At 40.8% G+C, this 18,502-nt stretch overlaps 1 protein-coding gene across 1 annotated transcript; it reads right to left on the bottom strand.

Moving 5' to 3' along the window:
• Positions 1–3,341: 3,341 nt before the first annotated feature.
• tgif2 (TGFB-induced factor homeobox 2) lies at positions 3,342–16,849 on the bottom strand. Its single transcript, XM_088337900.1, has 3 exons — positions 16,609–16,849; positions 9,281–9,528; positions 3,342–6,505 (listed from the first exon to the last, which is right to left on the bottom strand). The coding sequence occupies exons 1-3, from the start codon at positions 16,625–16,627 to the stop codon at positions 5,369–5,371; spliced, it is 1,404 nt and encodes a 467-aa protein (XP_088194026.1). The 5' UTR covers positions 16,628–16,849; the 3' UTR covers positions 3,342–5,368.
• Positions 16,850–18,502: the final 1,653 nt, after the last annotated feature.

Below are 18,502 nucleotides of genomic sequence, written 5' to 3'. Positions count from 1 at the left end.
GGAGTGGGGGTACAGTCAGTGCTGTTGCAGCAGAGCGTGCGCCAAATGACCTATTAACAGCACATAATAAATCTAGGCGGTCTCTCATTCGAGTACTAACCAGGCCTGACCCCGTTTAGCTTCCAGAGATCGGGTGGTATGGCCGTAAACAGATAAAGTGACAGTGTGTGATAATTCACTACTAGGTCATTGTACCTTAGAATAGAACTGAAGATTTGAAAAAGACTACGGAAGCCAGAAGGATACGATTTTGCAAAATTCTGAAGCGCACTTTCTTGATACATATTAACCAACGACAGGGCGTGAAAACCAGCGTTTATTCCAGTCAGCAGGAACAAAAGAGAAAGCTGGATACCCCCGAAGTGGCTTAAAAAGGGACAGCAGCTGGAGTTGGTCAGAGCTGGTGTAAATGGCTAACTTTAGCAGGAGAAACTACTTAAGGGAGGAGAAACAGTAGCAGTGAGCCAATTGGCCAACATGTGAAGCTAGAGAAAGAAACAGTGAAAGAAAAGTGTTGGTTTCCTGATTCACGGGACTCAGCAGGGCTGTGCTGTTGAAGGCAAGTTGCAGATAAGCGCTAAAAGCACCCCTGAGACGTGGTTTCCAACAGTAATTTGGGCTTCCGTAATAATAAAATGGCAGCCAAACTTGTCAGTTTCAAGTTGTGTCAAATTACAAACCTTTAAACCTACATGTTTTTCAAATAAATCATCTTTAGGAAATGGTAATTTACTTTTTTCTTATTTCAATAAATAAATGAAGAATTTTTACCCCACTAGGTGTCACTATATATTACTCTTTGCAATCTATAGATTACTGCTTTGAATACATTCTACAGGAGTGCTTTTTCAACCACTATTCCACGGCACACCAGTGTCAATCAGTAAGTAACTGTGATGCAGTGTCGTGAGAAATGATCCAATTTGTGCGCCTGTGCGGTCTAGCAAAGGCTATCTCTCATTTGGATTGACTTCTACAACAGCAACAGCAAAAACACTGTTCTACTGCATATGATTATTCATCTGTATATGGGAATTTATACATTTTATTCACAAAACTTGGAGCGCTCCATTTTGTTACTGCACTACATGAGAAACAATGTTCATGCTTCGGTATGTGCTGCATTTGGCAGCACCGACTACTCTCGTGATTGATGACTATATGGCGACCAATACCCTCAAAATGAATTGCTTAAAATCTGGAAAACACTGTACACAACAAAGAAGCCGTAAACATACATTTTATGAAAAAACAAACTTTATTTCTTCGAAACGCGTATACAAAAAAACACTTGAAGTTTAAGGCATATATTGCACAAACTATCGAGCTCAAGGATATATATTCGTATATTAAAAAAAATGGAAACAAAAACCGGAGTGTGACATCATCAAACCCTCAGTCAAAACTTTAAGGCACAGAAGCCCGTCATACAGCCAGTCGCCAAAATACCCGAAAGGTTTTTTTTGGCTGCGATGAAAAATGACGACCAAACTAAAACGACATCCTCCAAAAAATTTACATAAGAGTAGACCCTCCCCCCTCCCCCCAATTGGAATGTCAAGCATCTAAAACAAAAAAAATCTGGCGTCTAAAATCTTTGCCTAATAATAACCAGACATCTCCGGAATCACGAGAGCAGTAGTATAAAACAAAGGATCTTAATACCTGGTTCAAGATCTTGTGAGTATATTGAGGTAAACATGAACAAAACCTGAAAGAAAGTAAAAAAAATTCAATGTGAACAAAAACGGAGAAGAATGAACCAAACTGGCCGCCAACGGGGAACCCGACGAATCCGTTACAGTATCTCGGACGAGGTCCGCTCAAAAGTATTGCCGTTATCCTAAAGACAGTTTCACGGAAACTACGATTTCATGAATAATCGGACATTTCTAAAGCACAGATCGGGGGGGGGGGGGGGGGGGGGGCGTTTGAAAGACAATACTGTTAGAAAAACTCACGAAAATGCTTTGGCTAGGAAAACAAACGAATGGCGATGGTGGAAACGGTTTACTCCAGTTAATCCTGGCCTGGAAAACCAGACTCTGAGGATCCTTTCAATGGTCAAATCGATCCGACTGTTTTGTTTTCCATACATTCGAGAAACGATCGCTACCAACCGCGTTTTGCTAATTATGTGCGCTGAATGTACATAGTGATGCTTACAGCAGATGTTCATTCCACAAAAAAAAAAAAAAAAAAAAAAAAAAAAAAAAAAAAAAAAAAAAAAAAAATTCTTTGCATGCACCCAAACACATCCGATAAACACATTCTGCGCCACGGACAGCTATACACGTCGTTTTTTTTAATGCTGCAAAATTGTTTGTATTGCTTTTTGGCATTTCCACTCGCCGGAAATCAGTAGAATCGTGGCGATTGGAATAGGCTTCCCCTTAAGACATGACAAGTTGCTTTAACCAGCAGATAATCAGACATGCTCAACTCAATGAGTTGTTTGAGTGTGTCCCCAAAAGGGGCAAAAATCGGCTTCGGTATACCAGACTCGTCTAATCACTGCCTCCTGATCAACCCGTTCTGTGCCGCAGACGGCTATACACGTATTTCAATTTAATGCTGGTTGTGAGTAAGTTTGTATTGCTTTTGCAAGAAAATTCAATTCCCGCAGACTAATAAACTGTGCGGCTGCAGGAAACGCTATTGTCGAGAATATTTGGGGGTTGACTTCCCCTTTAAGAATGGACAAGTTGCTCTAACCAGCAGAAAATCTGACATCTTAAACTGTCCTCATCCGCAATGAGTTGTGTTTATTTGAGTGTGTCCCAAAAGGGGCAAAAATAGGCTTTCGTTTACGCGAATCGTCTAATCACGGCATTAAGATCAATGCGTTCTGTGCTGCTTACGTATTCTCTTTTTCTATGCTGGTTGTTGGTAGGTTTGTATTGCTTATTGTGAGAAAATTCAGTTCCCGTCCACCAAGAAGCTGTTATTAGATAAGCGTGGCTGCAAGGAAACGCTATTGTCAAAAATTTTGGGGGGTTGACTTCCCCTTTATGACAGGACAAGTTGGTTTAAACGGCAGATCATCTGACATTCATCTCAAAAACGAAAATGAACAGTCATGCAACCAAACATGTGTAATCTCGGCGTTCTGCTTTATACATTCATGCCACTGACAGTCTTTCTTTTAATGCTGGCTCAAAACGAGCTAGTATAGCTTTTTGCAGCAAAATTTAATTTCCACTCACCAGAAACCTGTGATTAGACAAGTGAGGCTGCAGGAAACACTATTGTCAAGAGTATTTGGGGGTTGACTTCCCCTATAGGAATGGAAAAGTTGCTTAAAACAGCAGATAACATAATATCTGTCCCAAATATGGCAGTCATGGTACCAAACACGTTTAATCACAGCATTCTGGTTAACACATCCAGTGCCAGCGACAGACTTTTTCTTTAATGCTCGCTCTAAATGAGTTAGTATTGCTTTTTGCAGTAAAATTCAATTTCCACTCACCAGAAAGTTGTGATTAAACAAGTGAGGCTGCAAAAAAACGCTATTGTCAAGAGTATTTAGTGGTTGACTTCCCCCTTAAAAATGGAAAAGTTGCTTAAAAGAGCAGATACCCTGACATGTGTCCCCAAAATACCCCAAAAATTGCATTCATGGTACCAAACACTTGTCATCACAGCATTCAGGTTAACACGTTCAGTACCACTGATAGTCTTTCTTTAATGCTTGCTCTAAATAAGCTAGAATTGCTTTTTTCAGCAAAATTCAATTTCCACTCCCCAGAAAGCCGCGATTAGACGAGTGCAGCTGCAGAAAATTTGGAGGTTGACTTTCCCTTTAAAAAATGACAGGTCCTATCACCAGGGGATAATTTGACATTTCAAAAGCCCTGAATGTTGTCAACCTCAATGAGGAGTGATGTGTTTTTTGTCCGTCCCAAAAATTAAAAAACATGTGCATTCATGCAACCAAACTAGAGGAATCATGAGATTCTAGTTAACGTGTTCGGTGCCACCGACAGTCATACAGATTATTTTTCTATGCTGGGCGTATCCAAGTTTGTAATGCTTTTTGTGGCGAAATTCCATTTCCACTCACCAGAAAGCTGCAGAACACATTGTCGTCAAAAGCAGGGGCCTGACACTCACGGCCAGTGGGCCAATTGCGGCCCACAGGACAATAGTTTGAGGCCCCCCACCTAATTATGAAAGTTAAAGGGGACAGTGTGTATTATTTTTTTCCACTAGATGTTGCCGCATTCTGCCACGTCAAAGAAGAGCGCTAAAAACACAACGGAGGAAGACGAGATTTGGAGACTTAAAGGGACAAAAACGCACCATAGTAATTTTGGAACAAAAGAGAAAAAAAAAGGGGGAAAAAAAAGGTATAACTTAGTATTTTTTTTCGATTCAATTTCTTCGATTGTTGTATTTCTTTTTTCTCCAATTTCCTTTTACGGTTTCTTAACCCTACTTTTCTATTCATTGACATTTCTTTTTTTGCCTCTTTCATATTTCTTCTTCTCCATTTTGAATTTCTTTTAAGAAAAATTGATTCCTTTTTTGGTCTTTTGTTGAGAAAGGCTGGGTAGAAATTGAAAGAAAAAGGGTGCTGTTTTGCTCACTTACAGTCTCCATAGTTTGTAATCTTCCTTGGACTCATTTCGGTTGCACTAAAAACAACAGCAACATCTAGTGGACAAATGTAAAACACTGTCCCTTTAAGAACAGCGGAATTTGTTCATATCAGTGTTGCTTTGGTTGAAAACGCCTTCTGGCCTCACATCAGTCACCTCCTACTTTGGCGGCCCCCCAACTCCATTGAGTATGAGACCCCTGGTAAAGAGTAAGTGTGGGTGTCTTCCAGTTTAAGGAAATTTTCCTTAGCCAGCAGATAATCTGACATCAATAACAAAAAGTCGTGTATGTCGTCAACTCAACGAGTAGTGGTTGGTTTTAACAAAAGGCGAAAAATGGGCTTCTGTGCACCCAAACATGTCTAATCACAGCATCCTGGTGGAGACGCTATGAGCTACTGACGGCACTACACGTCATTTTTGTATTTATGCCAGCTGTAAAAAATTTTTTTTTTCATTCCATCTTGGATGAATCAAAAACGTCCAAGCGGTGATTATTAAATCGGGTGCATTTTGTCGACGTATCCATTTTCTACTCACCAGAGAACTGTGATTAGACAAGTACGACTGCAGAAAAACGTCACGATTTTTGTGGCTTGGCTTCTCCTTTGAAAAAGGAAAAGTTGCTTGAACCAGCAGCTCTTGGAGGGTAAATAGTCTGACATCTAAAACAAGAAGTCCTGCATCTTCAACTCAAGGAGGAGTAGGGATTTGTTCTTTAGTCTTCCCCCTCTCAAAAAAAGAGAAAAACGACCACTTTACCCTCACTGAGTGCAAGCCGTGCGCTGCGGGCCCCACCCTGTGCTGGGGGCCTTCACCACCTGCATGGGGCCCGAAGGCATGGGGTCCGCGTGGACCATGCTCCACACGCCGGGCGAGTTCATCTGGGCGCTGACGGACGAGTGAGGGGAGAAGCTTAAGAGCGGGGCCACTGTCGGTTTGGATGATTTGAGGAGCTGAGATGGGTCTTTGTTCTGGTTCTGGACCGAGGGGGGCGATGCTGGTGACGAGACGGTGAAGGGGAACAGATGAGATTTGTGGAAGGGGATGTAAACCGGACTGGTGAAGGAAGGGAGGCTAGGAGGCGGGGCCGTTGAAACCATAGCAACGGTGACTGGCGAGGCCTGGCTTGTGGAGGTAGAGCCAGGACTCTGGATTGGAGCTGGATCTTGCTTCTCCAACTTGACCTGCCCAAAAACTGCCACCGCCTTCAGCTGCTTTCTGCCCTCCTCCATCGGATTCCAGATTACTTTCGGAGCAGATATGAGCACCGAAGCTGGCTCGGATGTCACCAAAGTCTGGGGAGCATCCACCGGCGCAGTCATAGCCTTTTCCATGAGGCTCTGCACCCGGCACGGATCCAAAATCTGTTGCTGGTCTTCGGGAGGCGGCGTGGGCCCCATGTCGTTCTGTGGCTCCACTTCTGCAGTCTTTACGACCTCTTTTTGGACCTGCTTCTCTTGTTCTGCCGCCCTGAGCAGCGCCGCATCCACCAGAAGCCTCAAATCCCGAAAGTCCTGAGTGGGGACGAGTTCGGGGGGCGTTGGGGGTGGGGTGTTAAAAAACCCGCCACTCGGACTCACTGCCGCCTGGTTGGCCCCTTGCTCCTCGGCCTCTTTCAGAAGTTTTTTGGTGTCCAATCTCATCAGGGCTCGGATGGAGCCGTCCTTGCTAAAGTCCAAAGTGGGGGTGGAGCGAATGACCGACGGGCGCTGTTGGGCGGAGCCCGGGCCCGAATGCGGGGGCCGATCGAGGGAGTCGGCTCCCCCTTCTGGCGACAGGAGGCCCTCGGTCTTACCGGTGAGCTTGCGGGAAACCGTAAACTTGGTGGGGTCTTTGCCGTCCTTTCGCAGCAGGTCAGGCAGCAGGCGACGCCGGGCGTTGATAAACCAGTTGCAGATCTGGAAGAAAACGGTATTTTTAGGAATTTAAAATTGGGGTGCATCGTTTGAGGTGTCCTTAAAAAGGTTGGAAGTTAACACATACCTAATAGAGAGGTTAACAATGCCCAACTGAGGAGCCCTTAAACTTATTTTCCACAGTGCTTATTCGCTGTTATCTTACTTTTAGCAAAGCTGTTTGGAGCAGAACACACTAGGTAGGATGAATGGGGGCTACCGGAGAGCTACATGATGCTCTTCCCCGGAATTTTGATTCGGTTTCCATTTCCTAGCATGAAAGTAAAAAGAGGTCTTCTTAAAGTAGAGTCCAAACGCCAAACCAAAATCCAAGAAAGGTTTATTTGAGCGCTTCTAAGAAGTGCACGTACTTGCACGGGCATCATGAAGAAGCCAAATCCTTTCAGTATTATTTTAGTTCATTGTACAAGGGACTTAAAAAAATAATTATGGCATTTTTTTCCTGAAATCATACAGTCATCTCTTCCTAAAAATGTGTATGAAAAATTCAATAAAAATATTGGGGAAAAAATATGGTGACATAAAAGAGCTCAGATTTGATTAAAGGGACAGTGTATTATTTCGTGCCTCCTAGGTGTAATACAATCAATAATAAGCAAATATATATAAACTATTATAAACACGGATTTAAACAAAAACTCTTATGGTAATGAATTTTGTATTCATTTAAAACCACATGAGGCTCACCTAGAGGAGACACAATTGGATTGAGTGGATCTGCTTTTGTTGTAGAAGTAATAAAAAGAAAAAAATCAGGGGAGGGCAGATAGAACGTTTTGGACTTTATCTAAGGGCTTCTCTCCCTGTTCTCCTTGCAAGTTCAAAATCCTTTTTAGACCGTCTACTGAAGTTTAAACACATTTTTGATTACACAATGTATGTTAAATTTGTATTATTTATGGTCCATTGTGCAGTAACCACCCAGGATACAGCAATCCCCAATACAGCGTTTTTACTTTCCAGTTAGGAATAATATTTGATTTTTTTTAACCTATTATCCTTTGAAAATAAACACAAAAACTGAACCAATTTATTCACTCCCGTTTTACTAATCTACATGCACACTGCAAAGAGAAATCAGTCACATAAATTGGATCATTTTAACCCGAAAAAATGGGTTCTACAGGGTTATTATTCGTGATAAAAAAAAAAATCAAATTACAAGCCAGGAAGCAAATAATGATCTCATGACAGACACATCGTCTCATTTGAGGTATTTTTCATATTTCAGGACGTGACTTCGGCCCCGTTGGCGGTGCAAGCTCCTTCAAACACATGGCAATGATGAAGCTTTGCGCTCGAAATATTGAGCCACAAGACAAAGTCGGCCAATACGCATTCCAGTCATCCCACTGCATTAACGGCACAGGAGGAAATGAAAAAAATGAAATAAGAATAAAAAGGCTTTTTGTACGCCTTTTTTTAACCATTGTGTTTCTAACTATATTTTTTAAAATCCTATTTTGTCCAGTTGAAAACTTCCCATCTGAAAAACATAGCTCTCTCCAAAGTTTGAGACATTTAAAAAAATAAATAAAAGGGATGTTTGCAGTACTTGAGTCAAAACTGGCAGATAAGCAACTACTGGCTCCAAAGAACTCTTCTGCCACATTCATGAAGCATTTTTATCACGATGCATGAAAAAATGACTTATTGGTTTTGGTTTTAAGACCTTTTGATTGTTTTCTTTAACATTCAGTTACAACAGGGGTCCGTAACCAATGGTTTGCAAGCCCTATATGGCCCTTTCCATAAGTACATATGGCTTGGAGATAAAATAAAACTTGAATTGACACACACGCCAACCAAAGACTACATTGGCCCAAATGGGTTTCGATCAAGTATATGTAGGACACGATTTCAACTACAATTTACAGTCAAGGTCACTAAACCATCCTTTATATGGAAGCTCATTCAACACTATATGCTCATTGTTGAGACACTTTATGAAGAGCCACAAAACAAACATTTCCCCCAAAGGCTCTAGCAAAGCACCCAGAGCAACTTGATAGGGTGAGCGGTAGGACGGGGCAGAGCCATACACCGACCGTACGCGCTCACTCCTTCTTGCCAAGTGACGTCTACCCTAAAGTTAAATACTTTGGTATCGTGGTTTGCAGTATTTAGTGACATTTTCACGAAAGAACTTTGCTCGCACCTTGTTTTGAAAACATTTAGGACAAAAATGGAGGGTCAGAATAACACTTAACACTCTTAAGTAACTGCGGGAGGGACAAATTTAAAGTGGTATATTTATATGGGACACAGGCTCTGGCGTTAATATTATTCAATACATTTTATCAAACCATCAAACATCACAGAGTGAAATAAAATGTGAACAAATATTGTTCAGCGGGTATGGCGATTGTATTGAATTTTGTCGTGAAATATAGTGGGGCTCCCTCAAGAAAAAAATTAAAATATTTAATACTTTTGTGGATCTTTGGGTCAAAAAGGTTCCCTACACCTGAGCTACATGAAACACACTATTAATGTCTGCACCCGTCTGTGGCATTGAACAGTGTAAATTCCCATTTAACTATTCGCACCCTTTTTCTTCTTCAATACCTTTCAAAAATAATGAAACACGGTTTAACACCTACGCCCATCCGTGGCACAGGACATTGTAAATTCCAGTCTACCTGCAGCAGGGTCAATTATTTATTATTTTACAAAAAACCCTACTAAAACAATAAAATCACAGATTTGACGTCTAAACCCGTCCTTGGCAGCGAGTGTTTTAACAACCCTTCCTACCTGCAGCACGGAGAGGTTTGTCTGGCCGGACAAATGTAGTTTTTCCTGCTCCGATGGGTACGCGTTGAGGCGATGCTCGAAAAGCCAGCTCCTCAAGATCTGTACGGCTTCTTTGGGCAGGTTGCCACGGCGACGCCGCTTCCCAAAGAGACCCCGGCCGGAAAGGTCCAGGGGAGAACCCTCATCGCTGTCCGACATGGCAGAAGATTGCTCCTGCTCCGTTCGGCGCTCTTCTTCGGCGGCTAGTGCTAGAAGAAAAGAACAATACGATCAAATTGAGAACGAGGATACTGCATACATTACATGCAAGGCAAACCCTCGAATTAAATGGCTTTTGATTATCTAGTACAGGGGTGTCAAACTCGTTTTAACGCGGGGGCCACACAATAGAACATACATTCTCTCAGGGGCCGGACTAGTAGATTAGAGAGAAAGAAAAAAGAGAGAAAAAAATAAGAGTGAGAGGGGGACAGAAAAGTAGAGAGGGTGGGACAAAGAAAGAAGAAACAGAAGAGATAAAGAGAAAGAAAGAGAAAGAGAGAGAGAGAGAGAAAGAAACAGAAGAGATAAAAAGAGAAATAGTAAGAGAGGGGAAAGGAAGAGAGCAAAGAAGGTAAAAAGACAGAGAGAGAAAGTGACAAAGAGGAACAAAGAAAGAGAAAAAGAGAAACAGAGAAAGTGAAAGAGAGCGTGAGAGAGAGAGCGAGAGAGAGGAAGAAATACAAGCAGAGCGTTTGTGAGAGGCACCTAGCTTTGGCAACATTAAGTGGACATATTTCAACCTGCAGCTCATTTTTATCTTGTGCTTCTCCAAGCGTTGTCTCGCGGGCCGGATTCAATCCCTTAGAGGGCCTGATCCAGCCCGCGGGCCGCCTGTTTGACACCCCTGATCTAGTAGAATAGGTCCCCAGAATGCAGTGTCCCCATCTTACATTTCCACTTTACAGTGGAATAAGATGTTTTGGCGGCCTTATTAACAACAATTCCTACTGTACTACAACAAATGATTTAATGTGCCCGAAAACCAATACAATTCAGAAGTTCTCAAATGCCTCTCTGCTATTTGTCCACATCATGACAGCCTTTGGTTCCTTGTTCATGTGCGGTCCCTTCTCAAGGTTTTTTCTTTTTCCTCATGTTGAGGTTTTTGAGTTTTTCCTTGCCCTCATGTAGGTTTTAGATCAGGGGATGGTGTCATAATAGTCTGTGGTCTATGCAGCCCTTCGAGACTAATTAAGGGCGCCACAAATAAACAGGACTTGACTTGTTTGGACTCACGTGAGCTTGATAACTACTTGGCAAGTTAGCTATACAATACTGTCCTTTTATACTTGATTTATTTGGTATTGTTCCCAAAGTTTGCAGTGATGCTAAAGAAAGAAGCAATTATTATTTGTTTTCCCTCGTAGCATGAAGCGGCTCATACAAATGTAAATCACAAAAAAAAACCTACAATATTGATTGAATCCTCTAGTGATGATAAAGAAAGAAGCAAAACACGCTAACCATGGAAAGGAAGCTCACGATTATCAAGGATCACAAACAAGCAGAGCTGCCAAATATTGAATGGATGAAAGATTATGATTTATTTTCCCTACTAGCATTTAAAGAGCAACATTTTACGCAAGAAGAGGCTCTTAGACAAATGACCAAGGAAATAAAGCTTGCAATTGTCGAACAATACTAAGAAGGCAAAAGAATAACTACTTTCGTTAAATTACATGGCCATAACCCTAGTTGCAACCTGGATAATTATCAACAATAATGAGGAGAATGAAGCAACGTAATATGGTGTCTCCACCCGCTACACTGCTGCACCAGTTCAAGTCATGCAACACCAAAGATGCATGAAATTTCTTGATTCCTGTTATTCTTTTATCTGGTGTACCGGCATGTCAGGGCCCATCATTTAGTCACTACCTCGGGTTTAGATCCCCGTCTACACGACATTTTTGCAATCTCTATCCCAGAAGGGCTAGATGTTGTATGCTGGGGGTCTACAGTATATGCAGAGTTTGAAATAACTTTCACGTCGGGCGTACAGCTTACAAAACATCTCTGCCCGGGTGGTCGAAAACTTTTTGGAGGAATTTTTTTTTAAATAAATAAAACGTTTTATTCCGAAATCTTGGTTTTGGAAATTTCCGAATTTCTGTTCGTTTGGCGATTTGCATACTCTGCAGCCGATCAGAAGACTGCTTCGATTAATTCCACTTCCAGACTTTCCCGAGCGTTATAAGGTCGTGCATTTACACATCATTTTCCAAAGTAGACGCTCAGAGAACACAAGAAAAATGGAGAATTGGTTAGGAATCAAGTCTAAAGATTGAAAAGAAGCTAACAAAATTGATGACGCTACAAAACGTAAACGTACATTAAAAGCATCGCGGAGAGAGGAGTTCCCGTGGCTTGTAGCAGACGACGCAACGCAAACATTGCACGAATGAAGAGGAGTTAAAACAGGGACATACTGATGGCAGATGGAAAACAGCGATGTCATATACATGCAATGAATGTTAGAATTAGATTTATAATAAACCTAAATTTTAAAGAGTTGTTTCGTTATATATTCTGATTATCAATCCTCAATACTTTGCAACAATGGTTTTTTTGCGATGAGTTGTCTTATTGTGTTTCAATTTGTGAAAAATGGGGCAGGCAACTTTTCAGAGTTTTCTGCCCTGGTGTCCGCTAACTTTTAGTCACGAGTTTCAGACACTGGTATATGAAAAACATTTGCTTTAATCTGAGTAGTGGACCACCCCCCTGCAAAAAAGAAAAAGTAATCCCAGGTTTTAAAAATGAAGATATTTGAGCCAAGACTGCTCAGGTAGAATTTAAAACGAAGAGAAAAAAAACCAATCCCCTTAGATCATATTTAATTTTAAAATGTTACAACTTTTCATCAATGGACCGCAACAGTAGAAAACAATGAAACGTCTTTTTGCGCATTTCCATGTAAGCTGCATAAAAAAAGTACAAAGATGGTTTCTTAAAATGAGAACAACACAAGGTGGCCAAAGGAGGGACTCTCCCCTTCAAAAATGGAGCATGCCGTATCCCATGGGTGAGGGGCCGGGGGCCACAGAATGCACTAAATGTCTTCTCTTGCGGTAGCTGAGTGAAACCTGACCCCGCAGGGCAGCGCCTGTCCTCACAAAGGAGATTGTGTGCATATCAACATCACAGTGGCTGCTGCAGGACTCCATTGAGCGAGTCCAACAGAAGAAGTAAGCCCTTTTCACCTCGTGCACACTCGCTACTAGCATACCTCACCCCAAAAACACTTTAACTCCTTAGCGTCCCGTTGAAATTCCCCTAAAATCTCAAATTAGGGAAGCACCCAAAGTAAATTGAATCCCATTTTTAAACCATTTGGAGAAAAATTGACTCTCCTTTCAAAAGGTAACACTCAAGTTTTTCCCAAAATTGAAATAATCACTGCAAGCGCCAACAACATTGAGTAATCAGAGTTTGGTTTTCATTCTCACCTGAATTCTTATGAGTGTAGCATCCTAGCCCGAAAACAAGTGAGACAATAGCTAACAGATGAAAAGATGCATCTTTGTTTAATCAAAAAGTGAACGTTGAAAAAAAATAAAAATTATTTTGAAGAATAAATTTGGGCTGATAATTAGGCAAAAAGTAAATGATATAATTGAAAGATCACATCCTGAAAAACTAAACATCGAATTCTACACTATTTTCTAAGGGCAAGTTTAGGCGTTTTCAAAGGTGACCATTTGGAGACGACCGCTTTACTACACTAAAATATTTGCAAATTTGTGTTTTGCTTGGGCCAATTTGTCAGACATTGTGAAAGACTTGTAAACGCTTGACTTCTCTTTCCAGAAGTCAAATCAATCATTGTGCACACTTGCGATTAAAATGGTGCGTAAAATAAATCACTAGTGGCCTTACGCACACTCATTCCAGGGTCTAATTTGAGTACAATAGGGACATCTCCATATCTTCAGTATTTCATTGGTCAATCATCATTTGAATCAGTCACTATTGGCTAAAGTTATTCTGAGGTAAAAGAGGCAGGTCCTTTTCAGCAATACAGGCCCTGTATAGGCTAATGCCAGATGTGGAATGTAGAACAAAACCTGCAATTGGCCCAAAACAATGTCAGCCACAGTTTGGATGCCAAAGGCCTAGAGAAAATAATATTACTAGTCTGTTTATTTGTTAACAGGAATTATGGGGCTAAACACGTCTATTGATGCAGAGATGCTTTTTGGTGGATTTTTTTTAAACGAGTCAGCATCATCGCGAATCCCCAGTGTCGGAACATTAAAGGGTTAATTTACAACTCCTTTGGAGAGCTTCTCATTTTTTACTGGTAGTATTTCACCCATCAGACTCTTCATTCGGGAATAATATCTTGCCGATTTATCCGAACAATACCTTTCAAGTCTCATTTTTCTCTTTTATCTCGGAACCCAATAATTACAAAACACATTGTCGGACCACTTGGCATTGTTTTGCTGCTACACATCGAGAGCCAAACATCTTGTTACAGTTACTTCACTAAACAATTATGTTTTAGGTCAGGGTTGTCAAACTTATTTTCACCAAGGGTCACATCAGCGTAATTGCTGCCCTCAAAGGGCCTGATGTAAATTATGAATGGAACTAAATAATTGAATGGTATCTAAAAAAAATGTAAGTACTCCTTAGTGTAGGGCAGGCATGTCCAGAGTCCGGCCCAGGGGCCAGTAACAGCCCGTAATCAATTTTAACCTACATCTGTACGAATAAAAAATAAAATAAAAAACGCCATTTCACCAGATGATGTCAGTAGCCTTTTGGCCACCTTGCCATTGGCTTTCTGCGAGAATTTTGTCCCACTCCATTTCCGACATGGCGAACTGTAATTTAAAAAAAAACGAAAGTTGACTATGAGGGCCGCTGCTTTCAAGACAACGGGAAATTTTTGTATTTTTCCACCAAAATCCAAAACAGCCGCATCTGCCTAATTTGCCAACTAACCGTTAGAGTTTTCAAAGAAAACAGTACTTCAAAAATCGAACTGGAAAGAAATTGCTGTGAGAGGGTGAGGCAACTGGAAGCTGCGAGAATTACAGGAATCCAGACGTTACCACAAGAGACGGGAGCTTTAAACTATTTACTTACTACTGTATTTAATGTTTAGTTACCGTTTTAATCTGTTTTCAATGATCACTGATATTTGTTTTATAGCTACTTGGGTTCCCAAGGATGCTATTTGAGAGGCAGGGAATAAATTAATCGGTTTTCAGTTATTTTATATTGGAGATTGCCCAAAATATAAGCAATTCCAGAAAGAAGACAACCTGGGTACAAATTAATGTCGTATGAACAGGCATCTCTGTATGACAAAATCTTCATTTTTTTACTATAATTTACTTCTCAATTCGACTCATGAATACACGGATACATGTATTGGTGTGTAGCTGCGCTGAGCCGGTATTTTGCGAATATCGTAGTCTACGGGCATCATGGGAAATGTAGTTTTTGGTCAAAGCACCGTTTTAACCTGTTTAAATGCCCAGACGTGTTAAGGTCTTGCAATTAAGATCACTTATTTTACGTGGATAATAAAGTGTAAGTATTGATAAATCACCGAAATTGAGATATTAGTGGAAAACCAAAAAAGAAACATCAAAAATGAATAAATTACTTAATTTCCACTGAGTTGCTAAAAAGTGTACAATACACATTGCTAGATACATGACAAGCTGATTGCTAGATGCTGATTTTTATTTTTTCATAAAAACAGAAAAGGCCCTTACTGTAAGTGCTTAAAAAATCCTGTTAGACATAAAGGCCCTTGAACGCGCAAACTTGAGTAACGGTTGTTATTGAGCTGGGCAGGGCTTCAGTTTTGGCATCCATTTTCTTATAATGCGGAAAATGTAAAATAAGGTACCATGTCGCGGACAGACTCAACCCCAAGTGAAAGCCAGCTTTACAAGGCTCCCCTCACTTTAGATGTGATGTACACACAACATCAGAAGTCTTTTTCATTTTTCCCCCCAACCCCAACTCTATTCAGTAAACGTTAAAAGTCTTAGAGAGAAATCTTGATGCATAACCTGCTTGGTAAGTGATCAATTCTTCAATAAATGGGATACAAAACTGCTTGTTTACATTCCAGACTAGCTGCAAGACATTATTTAGATTTTACAATTTCACAAACTATCATGCAGAGTAGTTTAAAGTGCGTGTTTGGGTTTTTTTAAATTCGAGGATGAAAGTGGTGAAAGTAAGAAAGGGGCCAATTCAAATACAGTCTGAATGCCAACCCAAACCCCCAAAGAGATGAAGAGAGACACGTGCATGCACGCGCCATACAAGCAGCTTGACAGAGGGTGCAATGATGATTTCAGCCAAAAGATGGCGTTAGTAAGTAGAATATTTTACAGGTATGGACACCAGCCTTTTAGCAAATAAGTTTGCACGCTAGAACGTCTGATGGACATTTAAAAAACAGACTTATTTGTCCTTTGATGTGTGGAACATAACCAAAACTTGCGTTCATTTGTTTTTTGCCTTTCAGGGACAAAACAATTATAAGACTTAAGGGAGCCGATTCACGGGAGGCGAAAGAATTCCTCGCGACGTCGGCTGACCAATCAGAATCGTTCGTTGCGAAACAACACTGTCCAAAGAGTTTCCGGTCGCGACGAAATAACTATCGCCGTCAATAAACAAAAAAAAAAATCGTCTTTCGTTGACCTGAATTCAAATAAACTTGTGTTTGTAATTTTAACTGTTTTGAATGATTAAAAAAAGCCCCTTTAATGACAAGCATTTTGCAGCACGAGTCACATTGTCTGCCTGGCTTTTGTCAAACAACAGAAAACTTTTTTTTTTCATCTAAAAGCACGTAGAAAGAGAGAAACACAATCAAAGACGAATATAAACATATGTAAGAGTAAAGGGAAATGACAAGTCAATCGAAAACAGCGATTAAAAAATAAGGAGAAAAAAATCTCAGCATCGCACGAGTCCGTTAGCGAACACGTTTGCACGCTAGCACGTTTTCCCCAAACGTCCCCCGCTATCTTTTTTTAAAAACCAATCGATTATTTCCCTTTTTCTTTTGTGTTGCAGGACACAAAGGGTGCCCCGCGTGTCGCCGTGTGGCCAGATGGCCAAACGATGCATTTTGGCTAGCTAGCTTCTTTAGCCGCTCGCAATCAAACACAAAACACGCTGGCCACGCGCATGAACGAGCGTGCACAACACACTAAAAACCTTCCACTCTAGTTTGCACGAGCTAGACGAAATTTGAATGAAATGGTGCAAAAAGAAGAAGTAAAAAAAAAACAAACACTTACTTCGTTTGGACGCTTTCATTGTTTGTCGACGGATGCAGAGCGCGCAGCTGTCCAAGTTTGGGAAGAAGCGTGGCCGCCTCAGACGGTTGACACTTTCTTCCTCCTTTCACGTCTTTTTCGCACTCAAGCGCGTTGCTTTCCACTTTCCAGTTCCATCCTAGATTTTGTTCCCGATCGTGGATAAAAGCCCCCTCTTTTTTCCCCTTCTTTTTTCTTTACCTGTGCGCAGCTTTCTTCTTGCCTCAAATCTTGACAGTCGCCCCCGCTGGAGAAGTCCCGCCTTATTGACTGGCTAAGAGCCAATCAGCGGCTTCCCTTTTTGCCTCTTTGAGGGCTTTGGACCAATAGGGTGCTCGTTTGGACGACGCGCCGGGCTCTGCGTCTGTGTGTCATCCCAACTGACGGGAAAGGACGTTGCGTTCGAAAAGGAGCGAAAATGGGGGACATTTGTCACGTCCAAAGGACGCGAAAAGGGGGGATAAACAGCTGGGATGTGATCCGTCGGGGTATTCAGAGGCGTCGAGGATGGGTTCGGTTCAAATAGATGACCATCAAAGAAAAACGGCTGAAATAGAGGATTCAAAACATGACAAGTTTCCATACAAAAGACGACTTTACTTGGTGGAAAAGTAAACGTTGATGGAAAAAAAACTCTTTAAAAGGACTATTTTGAGGACGCAATTTAAGCCGACAATCAGACAAAAAAGTAAAAATCTATCCATCTACCCTGGTCATATCCCTTAAGAGGGATGACCGACAGCAAGACAAACACATACACAAAAACAAAGAAGAAAAAATAGGAAAAAAAAAAAAACTCACACAAACATTTGGGACCATGGTCAACGCAAATGCCCAAACACCCAAACAAGGTAAGCACCTCGGCACCCAAGTTGGTCATGCTTTCGTACCTCCAGATGAAACGGGACACAAGAAAGCGGCCTTGTCACTAGGGCCAGGGTGACACAACACACTTTGTTCAACAGCAGGGCCCGACAGTTTTCACTGGTTTACCCCTGTCGCATCATACAGGTGCCCTGCCCATCCCTTAGAACGTGTCCAAACATCCCATAATTCTTTCACAACACCTCTCCACTCATTCCTATCACCAACAAAAGCTCTAGCTTCCATTATATTTAGACCTCTTTCCTGCACTGCACTTATAACACCATCCACCCACGTCAATCGTGACCTTCCTCTTGGTCTCCTTCCATTTACTTCTGTAAAAATAAATAAAATCAATTGATTTACATGATAAGAAAAATGATGACACGCTTTTATTAGGTTAAAAAGTCAAAACGATTATTTTGGCGCTGAATTTCTCCATTAATTGGGTCTCCTGTATTCTTGTTCGAAGTGTGATCCTGATGACTATGTTGGCATTACATTTGGTCAAATAGTGACAATCAAATGAAGCAAAAAGCGTATAAAAAAAAAAGGGAAAAAAAGATGACAAGTTTCCATACACATTACAGTTCTATTTGGTGGAAAAGTAAATGTTGAGAATAAAACCCTTCATTTAAAAACGATTATTTTGAGCACTAAATGCAGACCAATAATGTATCAAAAAATATATACAAAATAAAGATAAAAAAGAGAAAATCAATGAAAAGTTTGCACTAAAAAGAAAGTCTTTATTTGGTTCAAAAGACGACTAGTTTGGTGCTATATTCTCTATGAATTGGGTCTCCCAAAAAAATTAGAAAAAAGAAAAGATAAACACAGAAAAAACTGCAAAAAAAGATGAAAAGATGCATCTTTGTTTGATCAAAAAGTGAACGTTAAAAAAAAAACTATTTTTAAGAATAAATTTGGGCTGATAATTAGGCAAAAAGGAAATGATATAATTGAAAAAAGAAAAAGGATGACAAGTTTGTCCTACAAGGGACGTATTTAA

Source organism: Urocampus carinirostris, chromosome 6 (genome assembly GCF_059441175.1).
Source record: "Urocampus carinirostris isolate Australia breed hairy pipefish chromosome 6, RoL_Ucar_1.0, whole genome shotgun sequence".
NCBI classification, from domain to species: domain Eukaryota; kingdom Metazoa; phylum Chordata; class Actinopteri; order Syngnathiformes; family Syngnathidae; genus Urocampus; species Urocampus carinirostris.
This window is presented reverse-complemented; position numbering and strand designations above follow the sequence as displayed.